Below are 26238 nucleotides of genomic sequence, written 5' to 3'. Positions count from 1 at the left end.
ACTCCTCTAGAGCTAACTTGATGGCCAGCAGTTCTCGGTCCCCAATGGAATAATTCCTCTCTGGGGTGGAGAAGGACTTGGAAAAGAAGCCGCACGTAACGAGCCTACCGGAGGAAGATTTTTGAGACAAAACCGCTCCAGCTCCAGTTGCTGATGCATCCACTTCGAGGACGAACGGTTTGTTGACCTCAGGACGATGGAGTACGGGAGCCGTGGCAAATGCTCGTTTCAGAGATAGGAAGGCCTCCTCTGCTTCAGGGGTCCAGACGTGCGGGTTGGCTCCTTTACGAATCAAAGATGAGATAGAGCCGGCCAATGAGGAAAAATGAGGGATGAACTGCCGATAATAATTTGCGAAGCCGAGAAATCGCTGAACAGCTTTCACCCCTTGGGGACGTGGCCAGTTGAGCACGGCAGACACCTTCACCGGATCCATACGCAGGCCGGAGTCGGAGATGATATAGCCCAGAAATGGAAGGGAGGACTGTTCAAAGGCGCACTTCTCCAATTTGGCGTACAGGCGATTCTCCCTCAATCGGAACAGTACTCGGCGGACATCTCTTCTGTGGGTGGACAGATCGGGAGAGAAGACCAGGATATCGTCAAGGTACACAACCACACTGGAGTACAGAAGGTCTCGGAAAAGTCGTTCACAAATTCTTGAAAGACTGCGGGGGCGTTGCACAACCCGAAGGGCATGACGAAGTACTCGTAGTGTCCATCCCTGGTGTTGAAGGCGGTCTTCCATTCATCTCCGGAGCGAATACGGACAAGATTATAGGCTCCACGGAGATCCAATTTAGAAAAGATTCGCGCCCCTCGTAGCCGGTCGAAAAGCTCGGGGATGAGAGGTAGAGGATATCTGTTCTTGATGGTAATCTGGTTAAGACCTCGATAGTCAATACAGGGGCGGAGAGACCCGTCCTTCTTCTTGACAAAAAAGAAGCCAGCCCCAGCGGGAGAAGATGACTTTCGGGTGAAGCCTTTGGCCAAATTCTCTTGTACATATTCAGACATGGCCTGGGACTCGAGTGGACTCAACGGATAGATTCGTCCCCGGGGCGGAGTCGAGCCGGGTACAAGCTCGATGGGGCAATCATATTGCCGGTGCGGTGGAAGAGCCTCTGCCTCTTTCTTATCAAAGACATCCGAAAAAGCCCAATAGGCCGAGGGCAAATCCGCAGGGCCCGAGACAGGAGACGAGCATTTGAGGGGTTGTACTGGACGAAGACATCTAGTCTGGCAAACGCAGCCCCAGCGAAGAATGTCTCCGGTCCGCCAATCCAGGACAGGTTCATGCATCCTCAACCACGGAAGACCCAGGAGCAAGGTGTGGGATAGAGACGGCAGCACGAAGAAGGCTATTCTCTCACGGTGCAGGACCCCGATCTGTAATTCCAGCTCTTCAGTGACCAGCGTAACGGTCTCGCGCAAGGGAATGCCGTCGACTGAAGCTAACTGCCGGGGAACCTCCAAGGACCTAACAGGTATCCCCAATCTCTTCACCGCCTCGAGTTGGATAAAATTACCAGCAGCCCCTGAGTCAATATAGGCTAACTCCGAGAAACGTTTGGATCCCTGGATAAACAAAACAGGAAGGATCAAAGGTAGAGAGGTGTCGAAGGCACCTAGGGAGGCCTCTCTTACCTGTCCTAGGCGGAGGAGTTTCCCGGCCTCACAGGGCAGGAACGTAGAAGGTGGGAAGCACTGCCACAATAGAGACAAAGGCCATGAGTGAGTCTCTCCTGGCGGCGTAGCTCTGCGTGCCTGAGTCGGTCAACCTGCATAGGTTCAGGGGCTGACGCCGAGGTGGAAGGCCGAGAGCGGGGAGGACTGCGTGTCGGAGGAGAAAACCGAGTGGGTCTTCTCTCCCTGGCGACCTCGCGGGAACGCTCCCGGAAACGCAGGTCAATTCGCGTTGCCAGCGAGATGAGATCTTCCAAAGACGTAGGTGTATCCCTGCCTGCCAACTCATCTTTGATTCGGGGCGACAAGCCACGCCAAAAAGCCCCTACTAGAGCCTCATTGTTCCATCCTAGTTCAGAAGACAACGTACGGAACTGGATGGCGTACTGTCCCACAGAGAGAGCACCCTGGCGAAGGCAAAATAAGGACTCGGTGGCGGAGACCAGACGGCCGGGTTCATCAAAGACCTTACGAAATGTCTCCAAGAAGGTTGCGAGCTGGGAGACTATCGGGTCATCTCGCTCCCACAAAGGATTCACCCAAGCCAATGCCTCACCCTCTAAGTGGGAAATCATAAAGGCCACCTTGGCCCGGTCGGAGGGATACTGCAGGGATGCCAGCTCGAAGTGCAACTGGCACTGGTTAATGAACCCCCGACAGAGTTTGGGATCTCCACTATAGCGTGGGGGTTTGGCCAAGCGGGGCGAGGACTGAGAAGCTGCCGCAGGCGCAGGGACAGCGGCCGCCGTCTGTAGAGCTAGAAGGCGGTTATCTACAGAGGCTATGTAGTTCAAAATATGGGCCTGGGTGTCGCGCTGCTGAGCAAGCTCCTGCTGTAAGCCGGAGATTTGGGAGGCAATCCCCGGATCGGAGGTTTGCAGAGATGAAAGTCTGGACTCCATTGACTTGAGGAACGACATGATCCTCGCCTGATTCTCACGAAGGAACAAAAGTTCCTTTTGGGTCGGGGTCGGGGTACCAGCGGGATCCATGGCCTGAGTATTCTGTAAGGTACACCTGGGGTGGACCCGCTAGACCGTGGCAACGAACCTCCCAGGGGCGAGCTGACCAGGTGGACCACCCCCTATACAGGGAGTGTTTGGGGCAAGCCCGCGGGTAACTATTACCACGGCAGCTGGTACCCTGGGAAGTAACGACAGACAGACAGCTAGAGCCGAGTTGGGGATACAGGACTGATGGTACCGGCTGGGAACCACAGGACAGACGGGCACGGCTTAGAGACACGAGACAGGTGGGCACGGCCTGGAGACACAGGAGAGGCGGGCACGGCTGGGAGACACAGGACAGGCGGGCACGGCTGGGAGACACAGGACAGGCGGGCACGGCTAGGAGACACAGGACAGGCGGGTACGGCTTGGAGACACAGGACCTAGGAGAGAGGAAAATGGAGAGGTGAACGAGCAACGGATGGACAGGACGCGATAGCGTGCATAGAGGGCGGCCAGAATCACTAGGGAAAAGCAGTGATACTCAGGCACCGCTGGCAGGAAGAGGCGGCCAGATATAGGGGCTAGTAGGAGGACTTCCGGGTCGTGACCTAAAGTGGAGGAGGAGCAGGCGCACGTCCTCAGGAGGAGGAGGAGGAGGCGCGCGCGTGCCCAGGCACAGTATGTGCGCGCGCCCGCCGAGCAGGAGGGGCGGGAGCGTGCACCCGGCGCGGTCCGGAAGACCGGACGGAGGAGACCGCCGGACGGAGAAGAGGAGCCGGGGAGGACCGCGGAGAAGACCGCGGCCGCCGGCGCAGAGAGGAGCAGGACACCGGAGGATGGGTAAGCTGCGGCCGGGAGGAGGCAAAGAGAGGAGTGCGCGGCAGCCGCCGCGTGACAGAATCTAGACAATCCAGCAAACTATAGGCCAATTTCATTAATAAATTAGGATCTTAAAATCTTGGCCAAATTGATGGCCAATAGGTTGGCGGAGATAATACCAAATTTAATTTCACCGGCACAATCGGGGTTTGTTAAAGGGAGGGCAGCGGTGACAAATGTGCGGAGGGCCATGTTGGTAATGGATGCTATTAGACACAGGGATCTTCGAAAGGAGGAATGTCCAGCCATGGTCACGCTTGATGCTGAAAAAGCGTTCGACAGCGTGGGGTGGACATGGTTGGAGACGGTACTCGACAATATGGGGATAGAGGGAGCCTTTTGTACGTTTATAGGAGTATTATACGCGAATCCTCAGGCGAGGGTGGCAACGCCCGGGTTCCTGTCGCAGTCTTTCCCTTTGAACAAAGGGACTAGACAGGGATGTCCATTGTCACCCCTCCTGTTTAACCTTGCCATTGAGCCATTGTCTCGACTGTTAAATGAAGGAGATTGTTTCGAAGGCATTAGTGTTGGGAAGGAACGACTGCACTCAGCGCTATTTGCGGATGATATTATATTATTCATGAACAATCCTCAGGGGGACCTACCGAAAGTGATAAAACAGATAGAGGAGTTTGGGAGCTTGTCAGGTTTTAAATTGAACAGAACAAAGTGTGAAATACTATTTCTCTGTGGGCAAAGGATGCCACTAATGGTAGCAGATGGAACAAGGGGGGAAATCTGTGGGATACCAATAGCAAAGTCACATCTTAAATATCTAGGAATACAGATGGGATGTACGTCAGCATCGATATATGACTTAAACTACAAACCTTTGATACAGAAAATAGAACGGGAATTGAAGTTGTGGGAAGGGATACCGTTATCTCTGCTAGGTAGAAATCATCTCTTGAAAATGATGTGCTTTCCAAAGTTACTCTACCCAGTGCAGACCATCCCCATGTTGTTGAAACACACAGACATAAATAGATTGAATAAAGCATTTTCGACATTCCTATGGAGGGGGAAAAGACCGAGAATTAAAACGGAAAAATTGATGCAATCTTTGGAACAAGGAGGCATTAAACTGCCAAATATTAGAGGGTATAATTTGGCATGCCTGATGAGACATGCCATAGACTGGTTGAGGAAGACAAATGGGCATTCTGACATACGTTTGGAGAGTGAGTTTTGTAAACCCTGGGATTTAGGGGCACTACTACACACATCATTGGCCAACATACCAAGGAACATTAAACACTCACTGGTATGTAGAGATACGGTGATGGCCTGGAAGGCAGTGAGGAAAAAATTCAAGTTGTCTTGGAGAATATCCAAGCATCTTGATATATGGAGGTTCCCAGATTTCCCAGCGGGAAGAGACAACAAATTATTTTCAGAATGGAAGAATAAGGGGATAAAAAGGGTGACAGATCTAATACATGAGGTGGAGAATAGATGGCTGACATACCAGGAAATCGTGACAAAATATGGGCTATCCACATTTTAAATCCTCCAATACAAACAGATAGAAAAGGGGCTAATGTCACAACTGAGGGATGTTAGAATGGAACAGGTGACGAATGACTTGGACAGAATTATTATGAAAGACCGACATGAGAATTCTATCTCCGCATTATATAAAGCTTTGAGGGAGGTTTTGATTCCAATCTGCCCAGAACAAGTCTGGAGAGCATGGGCAAGACAACTGGGTGACTCTGAAGCAGGGGAGAAGATATTACAGGGGTGGATGAAGATGAGGAAGGAGGTGATTAATGAAGGTTGGAGGGACACTCAATATAGACTGATGCATAGAGCAATTTATGGTTTTAACATCCCAAATACACAACAGATAAACAGAGTGACTCAGTGTCCCAAATGTAAATTGCCAAAAACAGATCTGTTCCATGGGATCTGGCAATGCCCAGAGAGCCAGAAATTCTGGAAAGGATTGCAATCATTTATGCAAAAAGTGGGGAGTGTGGAAATTGAAATGGATCCATTGCTGTGGATCTTTCATTATAGGAACAAGGGACAGGTAGTAAGACGAGGAGAGGAACAGAGGCCCAAATTACCAAAATTGTTTCATGGGGTGGCTATGATAGGTAAGAGGGCTCTACTGTCCAAATGGCTTGAGGGAGTGATGGGGTGAAGGCAATGATGGGGAGAAGGGAGTGATGGGGTGAAGGCAATGATGGGGAGAGGGGAGTGATGGGGTGAAGGCAATGATGGAGAGATGGCAGTGATGGGGTGAAGGCAATGATGGGGAGAGATGGCAGTGATGGGGTGAAGGCAATGATGGGGAGAGATGGCAGTGATGGGGTGAAGGCAATGATGGGGAGAAGGGAGTGATGGGGTGAAGGCAATGATGGGGAGAAGGGAGTGATGGGGTGAAGGCAATGATGGAGAGATGGCAGTGATGGGGTGAAGGCAATGATGGGGAGAAGGGAGTGATGGGGTGAAGGCAATGATGGGGAGAAGGGAGTGATGGGGTGAAGGCAATGATGGAGAGAGGGGAGTGATGGGGTGAAGGCAATGATGGGGAGAGGGGAGTGATGGGGTGAAGGCAATGATGGGGAGACAGCAGTGATGGGGTGAAGGCAATGATGGGGAGAAGGGAGTGATGGGGTGAAGGCAATGATGGGGAGAAGGGGGTGATGGAGCACTTATTCAAAACCTATGGTGAGTTGAGTCACATTATAAATGTTATTTAATTATAAGTATGCACTGCTACACTACAACCGTGTCCATAGCCCCGCCCCCTTATGACCAAAGCCCCGCCCCTGCCACACCTCCATCCCCGCCCTGCCGGGCCATGGAAGAATGGTCTTGCTTGAAACCGGTCCCCGGTGCAAAAAAGGTTGGGGACCACTGGTCTAGACATAACATGTGTGCGAAGTTGCTAGGGGAGACCATTGAAAATGTAAGAGGAAGAGGGTTTGTTTAAGGGAGGGTAGGAAGGGAGGATGATAGGCTGAGTTATTGTCTGTTTATTGGAAAAATGACTTGTCATGTGAAATGAAGCAATGTCTATGAAAATTTGAAAATTTGAAATAAAATTTGTGTTTAAAAAAAAAGAAAGCTTAGAAGAGGATATCATGAATCTCAAAAATAAGAAATTTGCACGTGATCTAAATGATTACTCCACGGGAAAAGTTTATGAATGGGGTCAATGGGAAATAACCATAAAAATCCCAGACCCATTCTGAAGTATAGCCAGACTCGTTCAAATCCGACAAATAAGCCACGTGTAACGTTTACATCATCGGATCCTGAGTCCTCAGACACCAATCTCAGTACATCAGATATTTCTCTCAATATTGCTCCAAATGAAAGGAGAAATTACTATAAACCATCAAAAAGGCCAAAGAAGGGCTGGGAGGAAACATTGGAGAAATGTCAGGAATGACAACAAGATACAAAAAGAAAAAGTCAAGTCATTAACAAATTCATTTGCAACCTGAGAGTCAAAAAAACATTTTTTTGAAGATAAGGAAATGTCTACTCAGATGGAGGGTTGTGATGTTAAAGAGTATCAAAATTTGGATTACGAAGAGAAGATGGCACTAATGAATCTACAAAGCCTTTCCACTGAAAGGAAAAATGAGGAAAAAATAAACCTATCACAGAGGCTAAATGTGAAAAATCCATTCTTGCACCCCATACAGACGAGAGTGGAATGTATGGACAGATTTCAAGAGACTATAGAAATAGAATTAAAAAATTTAAGGACAATCAGGTAGAAGGAAACCGAGAAGAAGTTAAAAGAAACTTTACTTCTAAACAGTGAAAAACATTGACAGAGTTGAAAAAAATGTCCAATATTATTATAAAAAGAAGTGATAAAGGAGGGATGATAGTGGTATTGGTGATTATAGAAATAAAATGCTAGAATTATTGTCTGATACCTGTACCTATGAGAGATTAACTAATAATACTAGTTAAGTTCAGTGAGGATGTAAATAATATGATTTCTGAAGGGTTGAATTTGGGTGTCCTAAATTAAAAAAAAGCGGATTTTTAGGTAGTATCTAACCCTGTCTTGCCCATTATACACATTTACATGGATACACCTAAATAAAATGGGAATGGTTGGTGATATCAACTTCCTGTTTGTGGCACATTAGTAAATGGGAGGGGAGAAACTTTTCAAATTGGGTGGTGACCATGGTGGCCATTTTGGATCCAACTTTATTTTTTTCAATGGGTAGAGGGTCAGGTGACACATCAAACTTATCGAGAATTTTACAAGAAAAACAATGGTGTGCTTGCTTTTAACAAAACTTTATTCATTCATGAGTTATTTACAAGTTTATGACCACTTATAAAATGTGTTCAAAGTGCTGCCCATTGTGTTGGATTGTTAATGCAACCCTCTTCTCCCACTCTTGACACACTGATAGCAACACCGCAGAAGAAATGCTAGCACAGGCTTCAAGTATCCTTTTTTTCAGATACTGCACATCTCGTATCTTCACAGCATAGACAATTGCCTTCAGATGACCCCAAAGATAAAAGTCTAAGAGGGTCAGATTGGGAGACCTTGGCAGCCATTCAACTGGCCCACAATGACTAATCCACTTTCCAGGAACCTGTTCATGTAGGGATGCTCAGACCTGACACCCATAATTGATGGTATTGTGTGGTATATGGGGTACAAAGGTAATGGGGCCATTTTTCATCAATGGAAACCTCAATGCCACTGGATATCTGAAATTGCTACATGATGTTGTTGCCCTCTTTATGCACTGAAGATGGCACGTTCCCTGAGTTTTTCCAGCAAGATGGTGCACCACCACATTATGGGTGTCAAGTCCAAGCATTCCTAAAAGGAATCTGACCCCCTTAGACCAGCATTTCTTTTGTGGTGTTGCTATCAGTGTGCCAAGAGTGGGAGAAGAGGGTTGGATTGACAATCCAATACAATGGTCAGCACTTTGAACACATTTTTATAAGTGGTCATAAGCTTGTAAATAACTCATGGAAGAATACATTTGTGTTAAAACCAAGCACACTATTGTTTTTTCTTGTGAAATTCTCAATAAGCTTGATGAGTCACATTGGTAAATAAAGTTGGATCCAAAATGTCCGACTTCAAAATGGCCACCATGGTCACCACCCATTTTGAAAAGTTTCCCCCTCCCATATGCTGTTTCACAAACAAGAAGTTGATATCACCAACCATTCCCATTTTATTGAGGTGTATCCATATAAATGGCCCACCCTGTATATGGGCTACCTAAAATACATAAAAATGCAGGAATTCCCCCTATGAGGCCGATAGTACCAGGCATAGGCTCAATAAATGAGCACTTATGTGAATGGGCTGATTCATTATTACAAACTCTTGTACAAAAACTGCCAGGACACTTAAAAGATTCAAGAGATGTTCTGACAGCTTTTTCTGAAAAAACATGGAGCAAGAATTACTCATGGTTATTCTGTAACGTGATTTCCTTATATACATGCATACCTCATGATTTTGCCATAAAAACCTTAAAATTCTTTCTAGAAAATTTTAGCCTGTATTCTAAGGATTTAATTAATTTTGTTACAGGTAATTTTTTTCCTGATCGCACACAACATTTTTCCTTTTGATAATAACATCTATTTGCAAAAAACAGGGGTCCCAATGGGAGCTAAATACTCCCCGTCGCTAGCAAACATTGCCATGGCATATTGGGAAATGAAATATATTTATAATACTGACAACCCGTTTTTCATGAGAAAGTATGGTAGATACATTGATACCCTCATTACTTGGGGGGGCGATGTATCTGCCATACTCAAATTTATAGAATACATTAATTCCAATGCTTTCACTATTCATTTTACATATAGATGGGATCATTCCCATATATCATTTTTAGATCTTGAACTTCAGGGTGAAGTGAATCAAATTATTGAGAGTAAAACGCATGATAAACCTATGAGTGGGAATACTATCCTATACGCAAGAAGTAGTCATCTGAGGCACACTATAAAATCTATCCCAGTGGGGGAATATATTAGATTAAAAAGGAATTGTACAAATGTAGATCAAATGAAATCTGAATTTGATGTTCTGGATGATAAATTGAGGAAGCGTAATTATCCAAATTGGACCTTAAAAAGAGCCTGCAATTTAGTAATGAGAAAGGAAAGAAAGATTTAATTAAATCTCGACCTCCTTCAAATAAAATTAGAAATGATAAACAAAAATCTTTTCTATTAAAAACACACATGAGCCATGCAGAAAAGTGAACAAGTCGGTAGGACAGTGTTCACACCACCCAAAGACTGAAACACAGAAAAAAACACAGTATAACAAATGTGTAAAAATACTCTGTTGTAAAAAATATGTAACAGTAAACAGCAAGTGTTAGTAAAAAGATGATAACAAAAACCAAAAACAAGGTATTTAGTTGATACATTTTTTGCAAAAAATATACTAAGCCGCTCCACCAATGCCAAGGTATACCCATCTTAGAGCAGTCCTATCTAATGTATTTAAATCCTGATCATGTGAGCAGTACTTGTATGAGCAGGGTTCAGAAAGGCAATGCCTGATGTGGATACGCTGTGCAAGATGGCTTTTTATGTGCATGGCTCACAAGAGAGGGGTGGGGATCTCCCAAAGCTTGCAGAAGCAAGAAACTAATAGATTAAAATTAATCTATATAGGCATCCGCACCGTCGCAGCTACAGCCACAAAATTTGGCACAGTCACACGTCTGGACCCCGAGAGCGTCCTAAGCTATGTTGTGAGGCGAAATTTTAACCCCGCACGTTCCAATTCACCAAACAATTTTGCCCCTATCTACATACTGTGGGGAAAAGTGTGTGCGCGTCAAGCCCCGCCCCTCATTATGATGTCACAATGCCCCTATTTGCATACTGGGGAAGCAGTGTGTGCGTGTCAAGCCCCGCCCCTCATTATGATGTCACAATCGTTGCCATGGCGACGCTGATGTCATCATAGGTTGCAAGCCCCGCCTCCGCTCATTATGATGTCATAATGGTTGACTATGGAATGGAGGATGTGTGATGAGTATATGGGCACCGGACTATGGGATGGAGGATATGTATGATGGGTATATGGGAACGGGACTATGGGATGGGGGATGTGTGATGGGTATATGGGCACTGGACTATGGGATGGCGAATATGTATATGAGCACGGGACTATGAGATGGAGGATGTGTGATGGGTTTATGGGCACGGGACTATGGGATGGAGGATGTGTGATGGGTATATGGGCACTGGACTATGGGATGGAGGATATGTATGACAGTTATATAGGCACGGGACTATGGGGTGGCGGATATGTATATGGGCACAGGACTACGGGATGGAGGATGTGTGATGGGTATATGGGCATGGGACTATGGGATGGCGGATATGTATATGGGCACAGGACTATGGCATGGAGGATGTGTGATGGTATATGGGCACTTGACTATGGGATGGAGGATATGTTTGATGGGTATATGGGCACGGCACTATGGGATGGCGGATATGTATATGGGCACGGGACTATGGGATGGAGGATGTGTGATGGGTATATGGGCACTGGACTATGGGATGGAGGATATGTATGACGGGTATATGGGCACAGGACTATAAGCTGGTGGATATGTATGAAGGGTATATGGGCACGGGACTATGGGATGGAGGATATGTATGACGGGTATATGGGCACGGGACTATGGGATGGCGAATATGTATGATGGGTATATGGGCATGGGAATATGGGATGGAGAATATGTATGATGGATATATGGGCACGTGACTATGGGATGAAGGATATGTATGATGGGTATATGGGCATGGGACTATGAGATGAAGGATGTGTGAGGGGTATATGGGCACTCGACTATGGGATGGCGAATATGTATGATTGGTATATGGGCATGGGACTATGGGATGGAGAATATGTATTATGGGTATATGGGCATGGGACTATGGGATGAAGAATATGTATGATGGGTATATGGGCATGGGACTATGGGAAGGAGGATATGTATGATGGGTATATGGGCATGGGCCTATGGGATGGTGGATATGTATGATGGGTATATGGGCACGGGACTATGGGATGGAGGATAATTATAATTTGTTATAACTAACCACAGTTAGTTACTATGCCCGGGCAGCGCTGGGCTCTTCAGCTAGTATATATATATATATATATATATATATATATATATATATATATATATATACACATACATACATACATGCAGCTCTGGCAAAAATTAAGAGACCACTGCAAAATTTTCGGTTTGTCTGATTTTTCTCTTTATAGGTATATTTTTTAATAAAATGTAAATTGCTCTTTTATTCTATAAACTACTGACAACATGTATCCCAATTTCCAAGCACTAAATTTTGTATTTATTTTCAGAAAATGAGAAATGGTCAAAATAACAAAAAAATGCAGTGCGTGCAGACCTCAAATAATGCTAGGAAAACAAGTTCATAATCATTTAGAAACAACAATACTAATGTTTTAACTCAGGAAGAGTTCAGAAATCAATATTTTGTGGAATAACCATGATTTTTAATTACAGCTTTCATGTGTCTTGGCATGCTTTCCACCAGTCTTTCACACTGCTTTTGGGTGACCTTTTGCCACTCCGGGTACATACATACTACATACATACTACATTCATACAACATACATACTACATACAGTGGGGAAAAAAAGTATTTAGTCAGTCAGCAATAGTGCAAGTTCCACCACTTAAAAAGATGAGAGGCGTCTGTAATTTACATCATAGGTAGACCTCAACTATGGGAGACAAACTGAGAAAAAAAAAATCCAGAAAATCACATTGTCTGGTTTTTTTTCATTTTATTTGCATATTATGGTGGAAAATAAGTATTTGGTCAGAAACAAGCAATCAAGATTTCTGGCTCTCACAGACCTGTAACTTCTTCTTTAAGAGTCTCCTCTTTCCTCCACTCATTACCTGTAGTAATGGCACCTGTTTAAACTTGTTATCAGTATAAAAAGACACCTGTGCACACCCTCAAACAGTCTGACTCCAAACTCCACTATGGTGAAGACCAAAGAGCTGTCAAAGGAAAACAGAAACAAAATTGTAGCCCTGCACCAGGCTGGGAAGACTGAATCTGCAATAGCCAACCAGCTTGGAGTGAAGAAATCAACTGTGGGAGCAATAATTAGAAAATGGAAGACATACAAGACCACTGATAATCTCCCTCGATCTGGTGCTCCACGCAAAATCCCACCCCGTGGGGTCAGAATGATCACAAGAACGGTGAGCAAAAATCCCAGAACCACGCGGGGGGACCTAGTGAATGAACTGCAGAGAGCTGGGACCAATGTAACAAGGCCTACCATAAGTAACACACTACGCCACCATCGACTCAGATCCTGCAGTGCCAGACGTGTCCCACTGCTTAAGCCTGTACATGTCCGGGCCCGTCTGAAGTTTGCTAGAGAGCATTTGGATGATCCAGAGGAGTTTTGGGAGAATGTCCTATGGTCTGATGAAACCAAACTGGAACTGTTTGGTAGAAACACAACTTGTCGTGTTTGGAAGAAAAAGAATACTGAGTTGCATCCATCAAACACCATACCTACTGTAAAGCATGGTGGTGGAAACATCATGCTTTGGGGCTGTTTCTCTGCAAAGGGGCCAGGACGACTGATCCGGGTACATGAAAGAATGAATGGGGCCATGTATCGTGAGATTTTAAGTGCAAACCTCCTTCCATCAGCAAGGGCATTGAAGATGAAACGTGGCTGGGTCTTTCAACATGACAATGATCCAAAGCACACCGCCAGGGCAACGAAGGAGTGGCTTCGTAAGAAGCATTTCAAGGTCCTGGAGTGGCCTAGCCAGTCTCCAGATCTCAACCCTATAGAAAACCTTTGGAGGGAGTTGAAAGTCCGTGTTGCCAAGCGAAAAGCCAAAAACATCACTGCTCTAGAGGAGATCTGCATGGAGGAATGGGCCAACATACCAACAACAGTGTGTGGCAACCTTGTGAAGACTTACAGAAAACGTTTGACCTCTGTCATTGCCAACAAAGGATATATCACAAAGTATTGAGATGAAATTTTGTTTCTGACCAAATACTTATTTTCCACCATAATATGCAAATAAAATGAAAAAAAAAACAGACAATGTGATTTTCTGGATTTTTTTTTTCTCAGTTTGTCTCCCATAGTTGAGGTCTACCTATGATGTAAATTACAGACGCCTCTCATCTTTTTAAGTGGTGGAACTTGCACTATTGCTGACTGACTAAATACTTTTTTCCCCACTGTATATACTACATTCATACAACATACATACTACATACATACTACATATATACTACATACATACTACATTCATACAACATACATACTACATATATACTACATTCATACAACATACATACTACATACATACTACATATATACTACATTCATACAACATACATACTTAATATATACTACATTCATACAACATACATACATACTACATATATACTACATTCATACAACATACATACATACTACATACATACTTCATATATACTTCATTCATACAACATACATACATACTACATATATACTACATTCATACAACATACCTACATACTACATGCATACTTCATATATACTACATTCATACAACATACATACATACTACATACATACTACATATATATTACATACATACTACATAATACATACATACTAAAAAATATACTACATTCATACAACATACATACATACTACATACATACTGCATATATACAGTACTACATTCATACAACATAGATACATATATACTACATTCATACAACATACATACATACATACTACATATATACTACATTCATACAACATACATACATACATAGTACATACTACAGACATACAACATACATAAAACATGCTACAGACATACAACATACATACTACATACAATACATTCATACATTCATACAATACATACATATAGACATACAGTACATATAACAGAGTACATACTCACCATCACTTGTCAATTTGATCCCCGAAGCCAGTGTCATCTGTAAAAAATATTAAAATAACAAACAACCAATATACTCCCTGATCCGCAGAAATCCACGAGTGTCCCATGACGATCTCCCGTGGAGAACAGCAGCATCAGCTTATGCGACCGCTCTCTAGGGGCACCAGGAATACAATGACGGGAGGTAGGTATCCTTCTGCACTGTATTCCTCCGCCACTGTAAAAAAATAGTCCCTAGTCTCACTTTTGGCATTGCTGTGTGAGAAAGTTCCCATGCAGCTTTTGCCATAAAGTGAGACCAGTGAACTATAGTAACCTCTCAGTGATGCACTGCAGGAGATCGTCGTGGGACACTCGTGGATTTCTGCGAATCAGGGAGTATATTGGTTGTTTGTTATTTTAACATTTTTTACAGTGAGATGACACTGGCTTCGGGGATCAAAGTGACAAGTGATGGTGAGTATGTACTCTATGTTATATGTATGTATTGTATGAATGTATGAATGTATTGTATGTAGTATGTATGTTTTATGTATGTTGTATGTATGTAGCATGTTGTATGTATGTAGTATGTATGTATGTATGTTGTATGAATATAGTATATATGTAGTATGTACAGTTGTGGCCAAAAGTATTGACACCACTGCAATTCTGTCAGATAATACTCAGTTTCTTCCTGAAAATGATTGCAAACACAAATTCTTTGGTATTATTATCTTCATTTAATTTGTCTTAAATGAAAAAAACACAAAAAGAATTGTCCTAATGCCAAACTGGATATAATTCCTCACCAAACATAAAAAAGAGGGTGGACAAAAGTATTGGCAGTGTTCGAAAAATCATGTGATGCTTCTCTAATTTGTGTAATTAACAGCACCTGTAACTTACCTGTGGCACCTAACAGGTGTTGGCAATAACTAAATCACACTTGCAGCCAGTTGACATGGATTAAAGTTGACTCAACCTCTGTCCTGTGTCCTTGTGTGTACCACATTGAGCATGGAGAAAAGAAAGAAGACCAAAGAACTGTCTGAGGACTTGAGAAACCAAATTGTGAGGAAGCATGAGCAATCTCAAGGCTACAAGTCCATCTCCAAAGACCTGAATGTTCCTGTGTCTACCGTGCGCAGTGTCATCAAGAAGTTTAAAGCCCATGGCACTGTGGCTAACCCCCCTATATGTGAACGGAAAAGAAAAATTGACAAGAGATTTCAACGCAAGATTGTGCGGATGTTGGATAACGAACCTCGACTAACATCCAAACAAGTTCAAGCTGCCCTGCAGTCCGAGGGTACAACAGTGTCAACCCGTACTATCCGTCGGCGTCTGAATGAAAAGGGACTGTATGGTAGGAGACCCAGGAAGCCCCCACTTCTTACCCCGAGACATAAAAAAGAAAAAAGCCAGGCTGGAGTTTGCCAAAACTTACCTGAAAAAGCCTAAAATGTTTTGGAAGAATGTTCTCTGGTCAGATGAGACAAAAGTAGAGCTTTTTGGGCAAAGGCATCAACATATAGAGTTTACAGGCGAAAAAAGAGGCATTCAAAGAAAAGAACACGGTCCCTACAGTCAAACATGGCGGAGGTTCCCTGATGTTTTGGGGCTGCTTTGCTGCCTCTGGTACTGGACTGCTTGACTGTGTGCATGGCATTATGAAGTCAGAAGACTACCAACAAATTTTGCAGCATAATGTAGGACCCAGTGTGAAAAAGCTGGGTCTCCCTCCGAGGTCATTGGTCTTCCAGCAGGACAATGACCCAAAACACTTCAAAAAGCACTAGAAAATGGTTTGATAGAAAGCACTGGAGAATTCTAAGGTGGCCAGCAATGAGTCCAGACCTGAATCCCATAGAACACCTGTGGAGAGATCTAAAAATGGCAGTTTGGAGAAGGCACCCTTCAAATATCAGGGACCTGGTGCAGTTTGCCAAAGAAGAATGGTCTAAAATTCCAGCAGAGTATTGTAAGAAACTCATTGATGGTTACCGGAAGCGGTTGGTCGCAGTTATTTTGGCTAAAGGTTGTGCAACCAAGTATTAGGCTGAGGGTGCCAATACTTTTGTCTGGCCCATTTTTGGAGTTTTGTGTGAAATGATCAATGTTTTGCTTTTTGCTTCATTCTCTTTTGTGTTTTTTCATTTAAGACAAATTAAATGAAGATAATAATACCAAAGAATTTGTGTTTGCAATCATTTTCAGGAAGAAACTGAGTATTATCTGACAGAATTGCAGGGGTGTCAATACTTTTGGCCACAATTGTATGTAGTGTGTATGTATGTTGTATGAATGTAGTATATATGTAGTATGTATGTATGTTGTATGAATGTAGTATATATGTAGTATGTATGTATGTTGTATGAATGTAGTATGTATGTTGTATGTATGTAGCATGTATGTATGTTGTATGAATGTAGTATATATGTAGTATGTATGTATTATGTAGTATGTATGCTGTTGAATGTAGTATATATGTAGTATGTATGTAGTATGTATGTATGTTGTATGAATGTAGTATATATGAAGTATGTATGTTGTATGTATGTTGTATGAATGTTGTATATACAGTATGTAGTATGTATGTTTTTTTGTTTTTTTTTACATTCAACACATTATCCGGATGATGGGACTACTACTGTCCCATCATTGACTAATGTGTGAATCACTGTCATTGTAGCAGGCATAGCCCGATGGGACTTGTAGTCCCATCGGACGATGCCTGCACACACACACACACAGAACCCCCGGCAGGCCCATACAGACCCCCGACAGCCCGCACAGACCCCCGGCAGGCCCGCACAGACCCCTGGCAGCCTGCACAGACCCCCGGCAGGCTCGTACAGACCCCCGGCAGGCCCGCACAGACCCCCGGCAGGCCCGCACAGACCCCCGGCAGGCCCATACAGACCCCCGGCAGCCCGCACAGATCCCTGGCAGGCCCGCACAGACCCCCGGCAGCCCACAAAGACCCCCGGCAGGCCCATACAGACCCCCGGCAGGCCCGCACAGACCCCCAGCAGGCCAGCACAGACTGTGCATCATGATGACATCATTTCAGCAGCCAATCACAGCCATGCCATTAGTTAACATGGCTAACACAACTGGCTCATTGCATTATGGGAACTTCCGATTCCGGTATTCGATATTGTTAAAATATCGGTACTCGGTATCGGAACTCCGATACAGCGAATATTGGCCGATACCCGATATTTGCAGTATCGGAATGCTCAACACTAGTGGTGGTCCTTCATCCACACATTGATTGACCTAGCTGTGTGGCATGGCACATTGTCCTGCTGGGAAAAATAGTCCTCAGAGTTGGGGAACATTGCCTGAGCAGAAGGAATCAACTTTTTTTTTCAGGATAACCTTGTATGCAGCTTGATTAATACGTCCTTTGCAAAGATTAAACTGCCCAATTCCAGCCTTGCTGAAGCATCCCCAGATCTTCACTGATCCTCCACCAAATTTCACAGTGGATGCAAGACACTGTGCCTTGTACGCCTCTCCAGGTCTCAGTCTAACCATTAGATGACCAGATGTTGGGCAAAGCTGAAAAATAGACTCATCAGAGAATATTACCTTACTCCAGTCCTCTATGGTCCAATCCTTATGGTCTTTGGGAAACTTCAGCCTGGCTCTTCTTTGCTTCTCATTGATGAAATGCTTTTATCTACCTTTACATGACTTGAGCCCTGCCTCTAGGAGCCTGTTATGAACTGTTCTTGCCATGTACTTCATCCCAGCTGCCATTTGCCATTCCTTTGTAGGTCACTTGATGTCATCATGTGGTTGCTAAGTGACATTTGAATAAGATGATGGTCATCCTGGTCAGTGGAGAGTCGTTTTCGCCCACTGCCGGTTTGTAGCTTTGTTGTCCCCAATGTCTGCTGCTTGACCTTGTTGTAATCGACTGCTGTCTTAGAAATGTTAAGGATGGAGGCAACATGACTCTCACTGTATCCCTCTGCTAATAAAGGCAGAATTGAGCCCTTCTTTTCCTCACTCAAGACTTTTCAACTCCTTTGGCATGGTTAAAAGTTTTTTTTTCATTCCTATTACAATTTTGGCTATTACTAGCACTTGTTTTGCCATCCAGATTGTCCTATTGCAAGAGGATTGTGAACACCACAGCAGGGTTTTTTATACTTCCCTTCGTTAAATAAGATTTGGTTCAGGTGATCACCTAATTAGAAGCACCTAAAGTAGAAAGAGGTGTACTCTGGTTGGAATTCATCTGACTCTGGAATGGAATGGCTGTCAGACATGTAGAGAAGCTGATTTTTATAAAACTGTGCAGTGGTCTCTTTGATTTTGCCAGATATATATATATATATATATATATACTGTATATACGCACAAAATTTGGCCTCATAATTAAGGTTAAAATTGCCTTGGTCGCTAGGGAGTTAAGTGTTTATGTCCTTGTGACCTGGTTGTTAAAGGGAGTATGTTACTCCATTTTTGGACTATCAACTGCTGGCACCGCCATCAGGGGCTTATCTACAGCATTCTGTAATGCTGTAGATAAGCCCCGATGTAACCTGAAAGATAAGAAAAAAGAGTTATATTATACTCACCCCGGTGTTCGGTCTGGTCCGATGGGTGTCACCGTCCGGTCCTGCGCCTCCCATCTTCATACGATGATGTCCTCCCCTATGCTTCTTTCTCGGCTCCTGCGCAAGCGTACTTTATCTGCCCTGTTGAGGGCAGAATAAAGTACTGCAGTGCGCAGGTGCCGGACCTCTCTGACCTTTCCTGGTGCCTGCACACTGCAGTACTTTACTCTGCCCTCAAAAGGGCAGATAAAGTACGCCTGCGCAGGAGCCGAGGTAGAAGCAAGGAAGAGGACATCATCGTATGAAGATGGGAGGCGACGGACCGGACCGCGACACCCACTGCACCCGACTCCGCCTCCCGGTAAGTATAATCTAACGTGTTTTTCTTATCTTTCAGGTTACATCGGGGGCTTATCTACAGCATTACAGAATGCTGTAGATAAGCCCCTAATGGTGGTGGCCGCAACATATAGGGCTAAAATGGGATGACAGATTCCTTTTAAGTTATGCCCAGATGGGACAGCACTCACCCCAGCAGCATCTAGATGCTGAGGTTATTCAGTTATTAATCAGACACATCATTTTGCTGGAAAGCATGTTTCACCATTTGGCCGATTGTATTGGCCTTATTATTATGTGGATACAATGTGTCTTTTGGTGAAAATAATGTGACCACATAAGTCAGTGCCCCCACCTGGCCTTATACTTTTTTCTTGTCAGGCTCTGTTCATATCTATGTTCTTCATTTTTATTTTTGTGCTCTGTCATCAGAGCAAAACAATGAAAAAATACAGCAGTAGATCTGCCTAGTGACAGACACCTACACAGCCTGTAGACTACAATGTTGCCTGTTAAGTTTCTGTGACTACTGCTGTCATCCATGTATTGAACAAATTAGTGCAACATGCATGATCTCCAACAAAGGATCCTTTCACTTTCTAATTGCTCCTGAGCATTTAAAAACAAAAACAAACTTAAAGCAACTGTGCAGATTGTCTTACTGCAAAAAATACTTGTGCAGCTGTATGCTTCCATCTATCTGGCCTCATTTCTACCCTCTATTGGGAAAAAGAGAGACTGCAGGGATTTATCAATAAAGGGAGCTTTTTAACATACTGTGACCCAATTCCTCAGTATCCTGTGTAATAAAAAAAAAGCACAGCTATCTCACCTGTAAACGGTATTAGACCTGAGACTAGGCTGCTTATTAAATATGGCATTGTTTAGATTTGAAGGGTTATTCCCATGTCCTTAAAGTGGATGTTGTAAAAGAGATCTTGTAAATACAATGTTATGTATTCTTGCTTTGGGGACCAATCACCCATGCTCGACAGCAATACTATACATGTGCAGGGCTTATGCTTACAAATTCTTTTCTGTTGAACTTGTAAGCACTGTTTTGAATCTGAGCAGGATCGTGAGAGAATGAGGATACCTTCTAACCCAGCCAGCTTTAGCGTAGTACTTAGAAGCTAGACAGCAGCAGTTGCCAATCTCAGAGGAAAAAACTGTTAACAAATCAAAAGAAATGTGTTAATATCTCAAGAAAGGATGCAAATTTCAGTTAATGGTTTGCTAAAGTTTTTGTTTTTACAAGCACTATCTGAAAATCCATCTATAAATATGGGAATAAATGTTTAATACGATATTCACAAACTTTCAGTTATGAGTAGAATTCGGGTATGTGTGGGTTTTCAGCCTCTGGGTGTGATATATTTAAAATTATTACAATTCATTTACAGTTGAATAAGAACAAGAGAGAATCTTAGTAAATTACATACATTTTCATTATACAATTATTACAGTTTATTTGCATAGTATTAAAACACATGTAATGCAAAAGAATGTTTATATATCCCACAGGAAATCTATGACTTACAGAAGTTCTGAACTCCTTAATAAACTGAAGATGGCAGGTGTGGGGAAACGGCCAATAATATGGGTGTCACATAGCATGGGAGGTCAGTAAATATTAACATTTATTACATACTTTCTTTAACAGGTAGTTTTATGCTGTGTAAAGCAGCTCATAAAATGTAACTGTTGGAAAATAACAAATTACAAGTGCGCACCAGCGCTACCACTTAGCGTCGGTGCTTGAAGCTGCATATGCTGACGCTCTTCCTTGCCCACGTGCGTAATGTACTCTAATTACTGAAATAAACGATTATATGCACTAAATGCAGCTGTGGTGAATATAGGTTGAAAAGCATTTGCCTGTCAATATGAATTGTCCCTATATGGATGGCGTTTGGTGCCTTCCGTAATAAATAGCAGTCTGCGGCATGATCAATGAGAATGCAGTGGATCATCCACCTTGGAAGTTGTTCTAGACAAACAATGTTGGCAGCATTCCGGCCGGTCATGCTTGCTAAGACATCTGTTGGAAAAAGAAAAGTCCTGGAGGGAGACCTGTTGGTCAGAAACACGTAGGATAATCATCACTCTTCTTTTTTGCTTTGAAGAGAGCCAGTGATGTCATGTGTGCATAGGACGGCAATTTTCTAACGCCATCCATATAGAGGCAATACATATTGACAGGTAGGTGTACTTCTGCTTATTGATATTTATATCCACTACAGGTGCATTTAACACATATCATCGTTTGAATATAACATTACTATCAGCATAGTCGTATACATATTACTCTCAAGTCCTAATTTAGTATACAAGTTGAAATGTCTTCATCTACCATTCATTCTTTATGGGATTGATCGACACAGCTAAACTCAGCTATCTCTGGCACTGTCATAGAGACTTAATAGAGCAGTGGAACATATGTACGACCACATCGCAATTCCAATGGACATTTAAAAGCCCCCCTTATCAGTGAGTGCCCCAGCTGTTAAACCACCACCAATCTTCAAGTTATCAAAAAAATTGTGACAACTTTAAATATTGGGAGTAACCCTGTAACCTCTTAACAACCTGTAAAGTACATTTTTCAATGACTTGCTGCTACGTGTCCGAGGATCCATCACCAGGCAGGACTGGCAGCTACGTCGAGCAATTTCTGCTGAGGAACGTCTATGGTGACCCTGAGGTATGTAATTTTGAAAAATAAACACATGTCATTATTATTGTTATAAAAGCCATGTACTTAATTTTTTTTCCATTTTCTGTTTGTCAGATTCCTGGCTACTGGAGAGACCTCATCATCTCTCCATTTTCATTTCCGGATTAGAGTGTCCACGCTTTCTGGGATTGTTGGAGACACCTGCCATGCTTTATGTGACGTTTTACGTGAATAATTCCTCCCCCCAACCCAAAACTGAACTCTGGCTGGAGAATGCTGCAAAATTCCAAGACATTTGTAATTTTCCTAACTACTTGGGGGCTGTGGACGGCAAACACATTCGGATTATGAAACCTGCTGGAAGTGGATCCGAGTATTTCAATTATAAAAAATACTTTTCCATTGTTCTCATGGCGATTGCAGATGCTTACTGTCGATTTGTCACTGTAGACGTTGGCTCCTTTGGAAAAGGAAATGACTCACAGACTTTCAAAAACTCTGACATAAGCCAAAGTTTGTAAGGGAATAATTTCAATTTTCCACAGCCACGACCTCTTCTGAACACTGAAGGACCGCTAATGCCATTTGTTCTGGTTGGGGATGAGGTGTTTCAAATGTGTGCCAACCTGTTAATATCACATTGCAGGATTACCAAGCTCACCCTCTGAGGACAACAGTGGAAGTTGCCCAAATGAGGGATAAATTTGCTACCTACTTTGTTTCAGATATTGGACACGTGGCATGGCAAGACGAAATGGTTTAAGCCTCTAAGTTAAATGGACCTGTAATGTTATGTACCTGATAACCAAAGACACCAAAGTCCAAAGAATATAAAATATATATATAATTTTATTGGACATAATTGTCACAAACATGAATACATACAAAAGGATCAGGTAATGAAGGCAAGGTCACAGATTAAATACCATGTAAAAAATGCCAAAGTGCATTATACCACCATGGGAATAGATTATAAAAGTACTGGCCAGTATATGTACTAAATCCCCCACTGTTGGAACCGGCCAAAATACAAATAAATATACATCATAAATAAATGCCCCAAGTGTTTACCCATAAGCGATATGAATCAAGACCAAAGCCCCACCCCACCGACACGCGTTTCGCTGCTCTTTTTCAAGGTGCCGTACAATGTGTCACACCAGACCGATTTTTATATCCTTCCATTTCACAATCTACGAATCACAGCGTATGTCAATGGTAACGCCCCCCGGAAGTTACATCATCAGCATCATAATGACAGAATGCCAGACACAGCGCATACAATCAGTCACGCCCCCCCTGAAGTTACATCATCAGCATCATGGCAACATGATGCCCATCACAACCATACAGCCAGTAACGCCCCGGAAGTTACATCACAATCGTCATAGTAACATAATGCCAGTCACAGCGCATACCACCGGTAACACCCCCTGGAAGTTGCATCATCTGCGCCATGGCAACATACTGCCAGTCACAGCACATACAACTGGTACCGGCACTGGCACTTTAGAGGTAATTAATCTCTCTTCTCATGTTCTCTCTGTGTCTCAGAAATCTGTTCTGGAATTAGGTTTATCATTTTCTCCGGTTAATAATTTTAATTTTTTCACAGCATTGAAGGACCTCCACCTCTTTTCTAGAAAGATCATCCTTAGGCGATTACATATGCGTTCATCCACTGATCGTGAGCTTACTGATATGGAACGTGAGGCTGTCTGCATTTTGGAGGAACTTGATAATGAATCTAATCCTGTTCCGGTGAGTGTTCCTTTACTCCCCATTACGACCAGATGTACCACATTTCCCCCCTTGTCTATTTGTACACAAGTGGAGATTTTTACCCGTCTAGTTACGGAGGACCTCAGATCAATCAATAATATAGGTAAAAGAGACAATTTGTCGTTATCTGAGAGATTGGCTCTCGAGGATATTAAGAAATGGGATGATGTGGTAATAAAACCAGCTGACAAGGGGGAAAATGTTGTGATCTGGCCAGTGGATAAATGCGAAAGTGAGGCTATGCGACAATTGCGTAATAAAGAAACATACTCCTTGCTCTCACATAGCCCTTTATCTACTTTTCAGAGCCAATTGTTTAACATTTTGGAGATGGCTTTTGAAAGAGGGATAATTTCTAAAAAGTATTAAAGGGATTGTGTGTTCAGGCCCGTGTTGTGCCCACTTTCTATCTCCTCCCCAAGGTCCATAAGGATCAGGTCTCTCCTCCTGGCCGTCCAATTGTTTCTGGTGTGGGGTGTTATGTGAACATACTTGTAGGTTTATTAAGTATTATTTGCATCCCCAGGTGGAGACGTTACCCTCACATATTAGAGAACAATGATATTCTTCGCTGCCTGCATGGGCTGTTTTTGGATTCTGATATGGTCACTGTCACAGCGGAGAGGCACTCTACACGAGTATTAGACATGAAGATGGTATGAGGGCTTCCAGATTTTTCCTTGAAAATAGCAACCTGGACCCGGACATGCGTGAGTTGGTGTTAGAGTTGTTGCAATTCATCCTTACTCATAATTTTTTTTACTTTTAATGATAAATTTTATTTACAGAGACAGGGGACCGCCATGGGGGCGGCTTGTGCACCATCTTATGCTAATTTATTTTTAGGGTTTTGGGAGCGTGGTTTATTTTTGGATGGTGCACATGCCGCTCCTCAAATTATAGGATGGTTCAGGTGTATCGACATCCTTTTTATATGGCAGGGCCCCATTGTGGATTTACATGTGTTCATGACGGGATTGAATTGCAACGATTCCAATATCCGACTCACATATGTTTTTGATAAGAAGGAGATTTCTTTCCTTGATGTTACATTAAGGGTGCAGGATAATGGTCTGATACATACTGACCTATATTGCAAGGAGACTTCTGTGAACGCCCCCTTACATGCATCCTCCTCCCACCCGCAATCTGTACTACTGATGACTTGTTTGAAAAACAATCCATGGACCTGGGGGGAGATTTAGAGAGAGGGGATACAGCAATCGGGCAATTAAGAAGGACTATCGGAGGGCGAAGAGTTCATCTAGGGCTGGTCTTTTGATGAGAGGGGTGGAGTGTCCGAGGTCTGTTAAAACTGAAGTTGATTTACGGTTTATTTCAACCTTTAACCACAGATGGGATGTGATGAGAACGATCCTTAATCGTCATTGGTCGGTGCTTCAAACAGATCCCATATTACGTCAATGTCTTCCAAAACGTCCCTTGATGACGGCACGAAGAAGCCAAAATTTATGTGATACTTTGGTTAAGAGTCACTTCGTAAAGAACATTCCCAGGCCCTTTGGTGCAGGCGAACCGAGGGTGGGTTTTTACCCTTGTGGTGACTGTTTGGCCTGTAAAAATCTGAAACGTGCTGTGTCCTTTTCTTCTTCGAGTGGCCTCAATGTCTATAAGATCAGAAAATACATTACTTGTAGAACCATCTTTGTGGTGTATTATGATACCTGTCCATGTGGACTAATATATATTGGTTTAACATCCAGAGAGTTATGTGTAAGAATAAGGGAGCATGTTAGGGACATTGAGGCTGCTCGAGAAGTGGAGGACATAAATTCTTTGAAGGCCATTCCCAAGCATTTTCGCCTTAAGCATGATTGTAATTCTATTGGCTTCATTGCCTGAGGAATTGATCAGATTCGTGTCGGCATCAGGGGTGGTGACCTCAAGCATGTATTAGCTCAACGAGAATGTCGGTGGATTGCGGTTTTGGATACTGTAGCCCCGGCAGGTCTCAATGAGCAATTGAGTTTTAGCTCGTTTCTCTAGGGGGGGTTCTTTGATCTCCTTAGCATCCTGGTTTTCTTTTAAATTGTTGTGCCCTTTTTTGCGTTTTGTCTCTTGTATTTTAACTGGTTGTTTTTTTTCTAGTTTTCTAGTTGTTATATGTGATGGATTGGATTTTGGAGAGATGAATCACATTGCAGGCCTTCCATGATCCTTTCGACTCTGGCGTGAATCCGTCTATTCTACATGACAATTATGTATTCATAATATAATAATAATTTTCACTTATTGTACATATATCTATATAATGTACCTTATATATATATATTTTTTTTTTTGCACAGTTTTATATTATTATATTTATTCTTTTTGTGGTGATATTACTTCACATTTCTATTATATGA

At 43.1% G+C, this 26238-nt stretch overlaps 1 protein-coding gene across 8 annotated transcripts in view; it reads left to right on the top strand.

The window, feature by feature from the left end:
• Positions 1 to 26238, top strand: part of SERAC1 (serine active site containing 1) — a 1540408-nt gene that overhangs the window by 1436460 nt on the left and 77710 nt on the right. For all 8 annotated transcript variants that reach the window (XM_073561007.1, XM_073561005.1, XM_073561004.1 and 5 more), the window contains one exon: positions 20935 to 21032. In XM_073561007.1, the coding sequence (XP_073417108.1) occupies positions 20935 to 21032 (98 nt within the window). The remainder of the gene's footprint in view (positions 1 to 20934; positions 21033 to 26238) is intronic.

The sequence above is a fragment of the Dendrobates tinctorius genome, unplaced genomic scaffold (genome assembly GCF_039654945.1).
Source record: "Dendrobates tinctorius isolate UK_male_01 unplaced genomic scaffold, ASM3965494v1 ptg000310l, whole genome shotgun sequence".
Lineage (NCBI taxonomy): Eukaryota > Metazoa > Chordata > Amphibia > Anura > Dendrobatidae > Dendrobates > Dendrobates tinctorius.
The sequence above is the reverse complement of the archived record's forward strand: the minus strand, read 5'-3'. Positions and strand labels throughout refer to the sequence as shown.